Source organism: Aedes aegypti, chromosome 2 (assembly GCF_002204515.2).
Source record: "Aedes aegypti strain LVP_AGWG chromosome 2, AaegL5.0 Primary Assembly, whole genome shotgun sequence".
Lineage (NCBI taxonomy): Eukaryota > Metazoa > Arthropoda > Insecta > Diptera > Culicidae > Aedes > Aedes aegypti.
Genome location: NC_035108.1, coordinates 229,028,560 through 229,039,930, shown reverse-complemented (window position 1 = coordinate 229,039,930; position 11,371 = coordinate 229,028,560). Strand labels below are relative to the sequence as shown.

The 11,371-nt window shown below is 39.4% G+C and overlaps 2 protein-coding genes and 1 long non-coding RNA gene across 3 annotated transcripts; all 3 read right to left on the bottom strand.

The window, feature by feature from the left end:
- Positions 1-2,514: 2,514 nt before the first annotated feature.
- LOC110675556 lies at positions 2,515-4,104 on the bottom strand. The gene is made up of 3 exons (XR_002499595.1): positions 3,723-4,104; positions 3,511-3,665; positions 2,515-2,703 (listed from the first exon to the last, which is right to left on the bottom strand). It is a non-coding gene; the product is annotated as an uncharacterized LOC110675556 (long non-coding RNA).
- Positions 4,105-6,518: 2,414 nt separating this feature from the next.
- LOC110676430 lies at positions 6,519-9,635 on the bottom strand. The gene is made up of 2 exons (XM_021844298.1): positions 8,424-9,635; positions 6,519-8,366 (listed from the first exon to the last, which is right to left on the bottom strand). Exons 1-2 carry the CDS (start codon positions 9,157-9,159, stop codon positions 6,598-6,600), a joined length of 2,505 nt encoding a protein of 834 aa, XP_021699990.1. The 5' UTR covers positions 9,160-9,635; the 3' UTR covers positions 6,519-6,597.
- Positions 9,632-10,982, bottom strand: LOC110675167. The gene is made up of 5 exons (XM_021839554.1): positions 10,859-10,982; positions 10,678-10,805; positions 10,328-10,618; positions 10,083-10,269; positions 9,632-10,030 (listed from the first exon to the last, which is right to left on the bottom strand). The coding sequence occupies exons 1-5, from the start codon at positions 10,980-10,982 to the stop codon at positions 9,645-9,647; spliced, it is 1,116 nt and encodes a 371-aa protein (XP_021695246.1). The 3' UTR covers positions 9,632-9,644.
- Positions 10,983-11,371: the final 389 nt, after the last annotated feature.

Genomic DNA, 11,371 nt, shown 5'->3' with positions numbered 1-11,371 from the left:
TCGGGCTAGGCATTGGATATATATAGAAAGCGTTGTGTTTGGATGGGCATCTAATTCTTCCGAAAGAGGTGCACTTTGCGAAAGAGGACCACGTGATTATTGAGCTGAAATCGAATTCAGGTTAACTTCTGCGTTCATGAGTCCTCTCATGGCGTAGTGGTTAACGCGCCCCAACTAGAGATCGGGGAGTCGTGAGTTCGATTCTCACTGAGAAGACGTGTAACTTTTTCGCAAATCTTCACATCAATTTGTCCATCTAATCCAATTGCAAATTATATGTAATGTTTAGCTTTTCGGTAGTTGTTAAACTTCCACTCGGCTGGTTGGCCGTAAACCACGATTCATAATTAAAACAAATATTTATCGAGCAACGGACTCATGTTCCGTAACCGGTCGTTTGAGAACGTCGCGACCCATTGGAAGCCCACACAATAGAAACCTCAGCCAGCGCAGTTGCTGGCTAGTGTAGTGTGCTATTCCTATATCTAAAAAAAAAAAAAAACAATGCGCTCTCGGGCTAGGCATTGGATATATATAGAAAGCGTTGTGTTTGGATGGGCATCTAATTCTTCCGAAAGAGGTGCACTTTGCGAAAGAGGACCACGTGATTATTGAGCTGAAATCGAATTCAGGTTAACTTCTGCGTTCATGAGTCCTCTCATGGCGTAGTGGTTAACGCGCCCCAACTAGAGATCGGGGAGTCGTGAGTTCGATTCTCACTGAGAAGACGTGTAACTTTTTCGCAAATCTTCACATCAATTTGTCCATCTAATCCAATTGCAAATTATATGTAATGTTTAGCTTTTCGGTAGTTGTTAAACTTCCACTCGGCTGGTTGGCCGTAAACCACGATTCATAATTAAAACAAATATTTATCGAGCAACGGACTCATGTTCCGTAACCGGTCGTTTGAGAACGTCGCGACCCATTGGAAGCCCACACAATAGAAACCTCAGCCAGCGCAGTTGCTGGCTAGTGTAGTGTGCTATTCCTATATCTAAAAAAAAAAAAAAACAATGCGCTCTCGGGCTAGGCATTGGATATATATAGAAAGCGTTGTGTTTGGATGGGCATCTAATTCTTCCGAAAGAGGTGCACTTTGCGAAAGAGGACCACGTGATTATTGAGCTGAAATCGAATTCAGGTTAACTTCTGCGTTCATGAGTCCTCTCATGGCGTAGTGGTTAACGCGCCCCAACTAGAGATCGGGGAGTCGTGAGTTCGATTCTCACTGAGAAGACGTGTAACTTTTTCGCAAATCTTCACATCAATTTGTCCATCTAATCCAATTGCAAATTATATGTAATGTTTAGCTTTTCGGTAGTTGTTAAACTTCCACTCGGCTGGTTGGCCGTAAACCACGATTCATAATTAAAACAAATATTTATCGAGCAACGGACTCATGTTCCGTAACCGGTCGTTTGAGAACGTCGCGACCCATTGGAAGCCCACACAATAGAAACCTCAGCCAGCGCAGTTGCTGGCTAGTGTAGTGTGCTATTCCTATATCTAAAAAAAAAAAAAACAATGCGCTCTCGGGCTAGGCATTGGATATATATAGAAAGCGTTGTGTTTGGATGGGCATCTAATTCTTCCGAAAGAGGTGCACTTTGCGAAAGAGGACCACGTGATTATTGAGCTGAAATCGAATTCAGGTTAACTTCTGCGTTCATGAGTCCTCTCATGGCGTAGTGGTTAACGCGCCCCAACTAGAGATCGGGGAGTCGTGAGTTCGATTCTCACTGAGAAGACGTGTAACTTTTTCGCAAATCTTCACATCAATTTGTCCATCTAATCCAATTGCAAATTATATGTAATGTTTAGCTTTTCGGTAGTTGTTAAACTTCCACTCGGCTGGTTGGCCGTAAACCACGATTCATAATTAAAACAAATATTTATCGAGCAACGGACTCATGTTCCGTAACCGGTCGTTTGAGAACGTCGCGACCCATTGGAAGCCCACACAATAGAAACCTCAGCCAGCGCAGTTGCTGGCTAGTGTAGTGTGCTATTCCTATATCTAAAAAAAAAAAAACAATGCGCTCTCGGGCTAGGCATTGGATATATATAGAAAGCGTTGTGTTTGGATGGGCATCTAATTCTTCCGAAAGAGGTGCACTTTGCGAAAGAGGACCACGTGATTATTGAGCTGAAATCGAATTCAGGTTAACTTCTGCGTTCATGAGTCCTCTCATGGCGTAGTGGTTAACGCGCCCCAACTAGAGATCGGGGAGTCGTGAGTTCGATTCTCACTGAGAAGACGTGTAACTTTTTCGCAAATCTTCACATCAATTTGTCCATCTAATCCAATTGCAAATTATATGTAATGTTTAGCTTTTCGGTAGTTGTTAAACTTACCTGTGATATTTTCAAAATTAACAAAAATGCAGCACACTTATACTTACCTGTCACAAATTGACAGATTGACAAATTTCTTCCAAAATTCAATTGCACAATTTTGCCCAGACCGGAAGGGTCCTGTGGCGCGAAAAAACAATTCAAATGACTTTATTTCATTCTAGGGAAATATTTGAAATGCTTTGAGTCCAGCTAGTAGGTGATGAGGCAGGAAACCGGGAGCGGAATGCATGAGTTGGCGAGGAGTCATCCGTCAAGGTCCTCGGAACTCAGTGTGTATATTCCACCCATCTTCCACCGCTGAAATCATCTCTAAGAAGCGAAGAAAGCGTTGAAAGTATCGTTCTGTAAAAGAAATAAAGATCATTATTAGCAATAGAAAAGTTGTCAATGAAATTTTCGTGGAAAATTTATGAATGGCAACTTTATAATTGTGGGAGCATGAAACTCCATTGGCTTTGATTGTGGATCAATGAATGATCACAATCAATAGAGCGCTGCATATGACGAGTCTAACCTCACTTATTTGACAGCTGCTGGTCCTGTTGTTTACGTTTCGGACTTAGTCGTTTTTTCCATCATTTTTTCATCTTCGCATTTCTATCACCATGCTGATGGTGACGATTTTCCACGGTAGGAAGATAGAATAATACGATCCGTGGGTATCTGCAGTGGATTTGACCTCTCCTCGCAGCAAACTTTCACGAAATTAAGAATGATTCGAAAAAAGTACTAAGTCCAAACTGTAAACAACAGGACCAGTACCTGTCAAAATTGATGCGTGACGTCGCAGTGCAGTGGAGTATGGTTCCGATGTATGGAATCGGGGTGTTAAACCAGCACTCATAATGGTGAGACTGGTAAACAAACACCCACTAGTCAACAAGCGTTGACCTTTTAGTCAGTTTTGCGATCACTGATTGTGATCGATTACGTTTTTTAATTGTTTTTGTTAAGTGCGTAAAGTGCAATGGATGATTGAAGGTAGTTTTTGCAAGTGCTCGCCCCATCAAAACAAAGGCGCCACTGTATATGGGATTTAACATTGTGACAGCATTGCTGTTCTGTCAAACACACAAGGCTACGGTGGCGCTATCTATGATTTCCATAGCGGCCGTTTTGGTTTTTTTAATGATCCATTGAAACACTCACCTGCAGTGCATCTTGGTCAATCAAGATGGCTAGCACGGTAATCCCAAGATTCTGTGGGTTTTCTGCAGGCAAATCTTCTTCAAGAAGATATTGCTCTGGCAGCAAAACAAACCACTCCAAGGGGAATCATTACCCTGTTGTAGACACCAATACACCTGGAAGAGAAAAACGAATTAATCGAATTCGTTATGTTTAATCGATTTAGTACTTACCCTATATTTTCTATGAAAATTTGGCCAGTTTTCGTCGAAAACATGACCAACAATCGATCGCCACAGAATATCTGCATGATCATGTAAACATAAACATTGATCATGCCGATATGTCGTGATGATTGATCGTTTCCCGATGAATGACGTTTCGCGATCTGTCACCGATGATCGATCGAGTGACAGTTTGCCCGCCGATGAATCCCGCCTGCGCGAGGGGTACACCGAAGCGAAAGATCGAATGTGATCTAAATGTATAAAATGTAAATAGTAGAAATAGGGTTGTAAAAATTGTTTTGCTGTGAATATTGTAAATATGCAAATGAATTAATTTACCCATGTTTCGGGATTATTTTTGTTATTTATTCGTAAATGAATGTTTCAAATAGTGCACGTTTTAAATATTATTTTATTATTTTGTAATTATTTATTATTTTAATTTGTATGTATAGTATTATTATGATTTCGCGCGTTATCTTGTAAATATTTATTGTGCTTTGCTTTGATAAATGGATTATTGGGAAAGTTGTGTATCGCACTTCGAAGGTCACCAAGCAGTGGTTCCAATATGTTTCTAAGCAAATGGAAAATTCTTCAAATGTACATTTACGCGACAAATTGCACTGGGTTTGCTATCCAAATGCAGATTTGCACTTGACTGCATCATTGTCACAATTAATTATGATCGAACAAGCCTATTTCAAATGGCTGACATACTTTTACAAATGTTTTACAAGCAAGTTTTCGTGAAACAAATGAAACAAACAAACTAGCAACCCTGCTGAGAGCACATGCTTTTGATAAAACGTAAACAATTTTGGTTGGCGCGAAACCGATTCACTGCCTTTTCTTGCCCGCCAACGGCGAAAACAAAGGGTTTGACGTTGCCGCACTTATGAACCCGCCCGCACTTCTGAAGTGCGGGGTCCAATAAGGTGGGAACTGCGCAATATTTTGTTTGTTTTATTTGTTGGTATTGTAAGTTACACATCCACAATACCGTTTGAGCCGAAGATGATTTTGTAAATAGTTAAAAAAAAAATGTAAATTACTTCGTGCTTTTACATTTTTTCATCGGGGTAGTGGATAGTGTAACCAGTTGGTTCCAGTTCTTAGGTTTTTATGTACGTATGAGCTTATGTTGTAAAGAAAATTCACGTTTTTTAAATAACATTAACAGTAGACTACACTGAAGCGAAGAACCTGTACCGCTGTAAATAAAAACAAGAACATTTCTGAAGGGGATTTCTATGACTCGCCCAATAGTCGCACAAAAATGGTGCTTAGCGATAGCGAAGATGAAATAGAAATTGATGGGCGCTGCCATCTTCTAAAATTGAAGAAGATTGGTCAGAAATAATTCAGGTGTCCGTGTGAATAGACCAAAAAGTAGTGCAGTGCAATAAGTTTAATACCACCCCCCCCCCCCTTTAGGGGAAGGAATTGGGATGTTCGCCTGCCTCCGTTCAGGTAATTAGGTCGGAATTACCGTATTGACCACCCTGACGGAAAATATTAATCCACTTTAGGACCTCGTATCCGTTTATAAAAACGGTCAGCACACGGCGGCTCGGAAGTCAAGATGGCTTCCGAGCCTAACAGCAAAGGAATTGCCCTCGTCCGATCCCGGACGAATACCTCAGGCCTTGGGCCTTAAACGCAAAGGAGGTTTCCTTCTCGGCACGGTCATTCCGGTCTCGTCCTGGGCCGTGCCGATCACGTCAAAGAAGGAAGACGCCTGCCCACAGCAATATCACCAGCACCGCCTGCTGGAAGCAAGATCCGCCATCTCACCAACCCCGAGCAGCCTCGCTGCGAGTTTCTGGCCACACGGTAGTGCAGGAGTAGCCGTGTGGGCCAACGCGATGAAGAAGAAGGACCGGTTGCTGCAGCAGTGAGTACAGCAATTCCCCAACAAGTCTCGCTTACACGTCACACAAACCTGTACAACCCACACCCACACGCCACACAAGGGACAAATAAATGTTTAGAAATGTGAATATTCTTTGGTTTTCATACGTTGTTCGCGAAGCCCCTCCGATTACCCAGTAACATGCCGACCCTGCGACACAGTTCAGGGGTCTCATGTTACTGAGCTAGTTACCCGGGAGTGGTTGGAAGCCTGAGCTCTTCAGGGGTTCCCAAGGGAATCTCGAGGGAGTTACAAACAATGGGCCTAAATGTGAACCTTGGGGAACTCCTGATGTAACATGAACAGGTTTAGATAGTTTTCCCTCAAATCTTACTATTTGTTGGCGATCTGTTAAATACGATTCAATCCAGTTGAGGAGTCTCATTGCAATTCCCATTTTATTTAGCTTGAAAATCAACATACACGCAGAGAAATATATTGTAAATTCAAAGGAATTACGCATAGATTCAACAAAAAATATTTTTGACTCACGGCTTACCAGCAAATTTCTTTGATTCAATATGTATGCTTCTTTAAAACTATAAACACTATTTTTATTTCTAAAAATGCATAAAATCAACGAGCTGTCAAAAACAATACATAATTATTGTTGAAACAAAAAATACGATTTGTTGATTCTATATTATGTATGCATTAGTTCAAAAAAGGCAGCCGTATTGAAACAAAACAAAACATGTTTTATTTCAACAGTAATATATTTTTATTTTAACAAATTATTCCATTGAATTGAAAAGCGGTTTTACTGGGTTTGGGGTCGTTTCGTGAATCATGTTGAATAAAAGTAAAGATTAACCGAAGCCACACCTCAAATCTTCAAGAGCACAAATCATGGAAATTCAGAAAAGCTTTTCAGGTTGAATATCGTCTGCTTATCTAGATTTGTGCTCTTGAAAATTTAAGGTGTGACTCCGATTTATCTTCACCTTGAAAACAAAAATATAGCTTTTATACATTGTTTATTACGTTCATCAAGTTACAACATCTTAGATACAACTTTTCTTCTACCTTATGCAAATCAATAGTACATGTTTCTAAATATTCAATATCGATGAAAACAGTTCTAATCATCGTTTTATAAACTTCATATGATTGAAAATGGTTATTGAAGCAACGTGAGTGAATGTTATGGCACACCATTACTAACTTTTCGTCGTTATCCAGTATTATGTCTTCCAATTCATATATGCTTGCTAAATCATTCTGCCGTATATAGAAAACAGTGTTTCTAGCGAATTCTAATCCATGTTTAATAAACTTATCGACGTATTTCACTGCGTTATTGTCAATTTTACAATCATTTAGAAGCTGTACGTATTCAGTTTTAAGATGCATTATAGATAATTTTGAACTCGATAAATCAATTGACGGGGGAATAAACGAATTATTAAACAAGTTGAAAGCAAATTTTAAACTTGCCTTAATTCCAAGCGATTTGCATAAATTGATTTTGTTATTATTCACTCGGCTGTATTGCTTGGCTTCTCGATGTTTCGCCTCTCCTCTCATAGTCCATTGATGACGAGGTGTACCTGAGCACAGAATGAATGTTGCATAATGAACAAGGTTGTGGTGTTTTGGCTTCAATTTATCATTGAAAAGTGTGATATATTGTGCATGGTGAGTGCTTACAAGTTTTCTCAAGATATTCAAATCCTGTACAGAAATTTCTCGTAGCATCAATATGTGGCATATTTTGAGCAATATGCAAAAATGATTCCACACTGGATCATCTTCTGGTACTAAGTTTCCTATGATGAGTGGTAAAAAAGTAACCAAAGTTTTAATTTCACTTGCAGTCATTTTTACCTTACATTTTGAAATATTTATATCTTTTATGTCATCAGGAATGTTAGATGAGTTAAGTTTTCCGAAAACGAACAAGTTTTTTCTATAGTTTAAATCGTCTAGAGAGAAAAATTTTTTAGTTTTTATAAAATAGTTAAAATAGTGTCCTAATCCGTATACGCATACACCTTCCCAGAGGTCATGCATCATATCAAAGTAGACGTTATGAACTACGTGGAAAGATGGAATTTGGTTAAAAATACTGTTACTTTTAACGCCCGTCAGCGATACTTCATCCTTAAGTAAATCCTCTTGATAATTGTCAACCGTTCGGAAACTATCTTCGTATTCAATTGTATCATATTCTCTTTGTTCTCGATTTCGCTTACAAAGCCTACAATAATAATTTGCTCGTGCAGATTCTACTAAATCAAGAATCCCTGATAGTCCTAAATTATCTCCAGTGATGTTTCCTACCATGAAATAAACATTTACTTTTTCTCCATTGTATGTGATTTCGAGACCTTTTGTTTCCAACTTAATAAGAGCGTTTACCAAATTACTGAATAATTGTTCATTATCGTACTCTTTTCTGTCTTCTGATAACACGTAGCTGACAACATGTATGTTCTCTAGCTTTGTCAAGACATTGGCAGGCATGCACGGAATGTAGCAGTAAATTCCACATACTGAAGTACGGGCTGCATGAGGTGACACGGTATCGGTGGTAGTAAAATCATCAAAGAACAGGTTAAGGGGAATGACGAGCCTCGAACCTAAACCTATAGTCCTTGTTTTCCAAACACTACCATCCAGTATGGTTCGAATAATGCCATCGCTAGAAGGAGTGATATTGTTCATCACGGTACTCATAACTCCTTTCGATTCTAAGTACTTCCTTAAAGTAAACTCCAGTGGTAAAATAATTCCTACAATAAATTAATGAATTATAAATCAAAACAAATGAGGACATTCAAAAACATTACCTGTGACGGGATTGCTGTCCATCATCTGTTCGTTATGCACAATACCAGGCTGAAGTTCATTACTAATGACAAATTCCTTAGGATCGACGAATAGGTCAAGCTCTTTCAGTTTCGCCAGGTACTTATACTCTGAGTCTAGTGCATTTACTGATGAAAGCATTTTATTAAAAACAATTTTACCTTCCTCAGTTAGTAAACCGAGTGATCGCATAACGTCAATCGCTTTAGAAAATGGATCAATAATTTTCAATTTGATATCCTTTTGAATATCAAAGACAGTTTTTCTAGGAACTGTGTTTGCATTTAAATATTTGAGGTTGAAGTCTATAGATGCATGTTGCATTTGCTGAATAAGAGCATCCAACTCGGTCGTACACAGCAGATCTTCAAGTCGTTGAGTTGGGTCATTCACTGACATGGGTTCTGGTGTACTTAGTGTATGGGAAATTTGTTCTTGGTCGGTGGCTAGATGATAATTTTCGGCATACGCTGTAGTGGAATCGTTCAACATGGAAAAGGGTATATCTTCAGGATTGTTTGCTTTAATATTTGATGCTTCGCTGAAATGTGTTTTGAGATGACGATAGAATGAACATTTAACGTTGAACTTTCTGGTACATTCTACTACGTTGCATTCATATACTTTTAGATTTCCATGGTATTTGCTCAAGTGATCATGTAGCCTTTGAAGCGAAACATTCTTCCAAGTACACCGTGGTGCCATGCAGTGAATCATTTTGCTGAACAATTATTCCGAATTGTAGAGCAAAGGGCAGCGATATGGATTTGATCCGATGGAACATCAAAATCGTAGAGAAACGCAGCTAGCAGATTCCAGATCGAAGATGAATGTCGGGGAAACTCGATGTCGTAGGTTTTATACAGCTTCAAACAAACATCGAGTGCTTTTTGTAGATTTGGCAGCTTGTATGAAACTACGTTGTTCCACACCGAAAACCCTTCGGGGCGATTCAGGTTACTTCCATGAATCACGACAAAAGGCGTCGGTTCAATGCCTTTCTCACGACAAGAATTGAAGCATTTGGCCAATATTGTCCGTAGTTCCGTCAAACTATCAATCTGGATTACCACGCTATCACGAGACTCTACGATTGACGGCTTCCAACGTCGCTTTTGTGACAACGTCAACACAGGACTTGGGAGTATGTGGGCCAACAATAATAATGTTAGGAAGCCTTGACCATCTAGAAAAATATGTTATTAGCATTTATTGTTAGTCGAATGTTCATAAAATATACCACAAGTCGTTTCCGGAGTTTTCAGCTGATTGATGAGCGCCTTCCCCTCTGAATCGTTGACTTCAATCTCCAGTATTGGAAGAAGACCCGAAACGAACTGCTCCCAACGATCAAAGAGTAATTTTTCCTTGTCTGGATATCGTTGCTGGAAGTCTATCTGTACCAGCTGATAAGCTTGGTGATTACGGAATACAGAATAATCCGAAAGAATAGATGCTGTAGTCTTACTGTTGTTCTTTGATAGTTCAAATGCTCTCAATCTGGATGTTTGCTTCCACTTATTTTTCAGCTCCTCCCATTCATCCTGATTATGAACGATCCACTTTTTGATCTGCTGATAATCTGCAACTAAAATAAAACTATTTAATATTAGTTTGTTTTAACAAATGAAGCCACGTACTATGTTCGTCAGATATATCTGCTGCAGATTGAGTCGCTACGCTTCCGGATGCTGTTGGTTGAAGATCATATACAACCGCCGGTTTGTAATTGATGTTACGATCGTACAATTTTCCTCTAGCCTGCTTCCTGAGCTTGATCTTTTGTCCAACGCTATTAGTACTCCACGGTGATTGATACCATACTTCCTGTTGAAAAATGAAATCGTATCTATCGTATATTCCGCGCTGTATTGAAAATACCTACCTTCGGCTCACTTGGAAATAACTTGGACAACTCGATCGATCTTTGTTCCAATTCCGATGAGGTTAGTTTCGAAAATCGGTCTTTAAACTCGTCGACTACTATCTGCGTGATAGTTTTTTTGTCAGTTCTGGTCAGAAACGGCGTTTTATCGTATTTATTCAATATCGCTTGGCCTTTGGCTGACCCCTGAAGCAAGTACGTGGCTGTACACTTGTCTCTAGATATTTCGACGAAACTGGCTGGTTGAGCTGGCGCTGGGGAACTTTCAGTTGTCGACAAGAGTGGGAGATTCTGTGAAGGAAAAACTTAGTTAGTATTATTAAAAATTTACAAAGCACCGAGTAATTTACCTGCTGTTTTCGCCAAATGTTCAAACCGTGGATGAATTTCGTCCTTTCTGCTAGGAATGGCTGGGGAATCAGCTCTTCCACCTCCTTCCGCTCAATAATTTGTAGCGTTTCTATCGAATACTGATTAGCTGAAAAACACTTAAATGTGAGGTAAAACCTAATTTAAATAATCTAAGCTTACCTAAAAACGCGTTAATAACTGCATCCGATAATCCAAAACTCTCAAGAATTCGCAAAAACTCGGCTGTTTCCTCGTCGAGGCTTTCAACCTCCAGCTCTTCAATTTTTTCTTCCGCGTTCGACATTTCTCATTTATTTCGCAAACACAAAATGGCTGCTCTCGTGAGTTAGTCAGACACACCGAAACAAAATTTTAGATTCAATGCATCAACATTTTTGGAACAAAAAAGGAATTTGTAGAATCTACAATATTATATTGTAGAAGCGATATTCATTATGAGTTGAAATGAAAATTGAGATGGAACATTTGTTTCGATAAAGGAATTTCTTCTTCTTCTTCTTTCTGGCGTTACGTCCCAACTGGGACAAAGCCTGCTTCTCAGCTTAGTGTTCTTATGAGCACTTCCACAGTTATTAACTGAGAGCTTTCTATGCCAATTGACCATTTTTGCATGTGTATATCGTGTGGCAGGTACGAAGATACTCTATGCCCTGGGAATCGAGAAAATTTCCT

Coding starts and splice junctions, on each gene's coding strand:
- LOC110676430 (XM_021844298.1), bottom strand. CDS start 9,159: ATGATTCACTGCATGGCACCACGGTGTACTTGGAAGAATGTTTCGCTT. Junction 8,367..8,423: donor GGACAGCAATCCCGTCACAG/GTAATGTTTTTG, acceptor AATTTATTGTAG/GAATTATTTTACCACTGGAG.
- LOC110675167 (XM_021839554.1), bottom strand. CDS start 10,982: ATGTCGAACGCGGAAGAAAAAATTGAAGAGCTGGAGGTTGAAAGCCTC. Junction 10,806..10,858: donor AGTTATTAACGCGTTTTTAG/GTAAGCTTAGAT, acceptor AGTGTTTTTCAG/CTAATCAGTATTCGATAGAA. Junction 10,270..10,327: donor TATTTCCAAGTGAGCCGAAG/GTAGGTATTTTC, acceptor ATTTTTCAACAG/GAAGTATGGTATCAATCACC.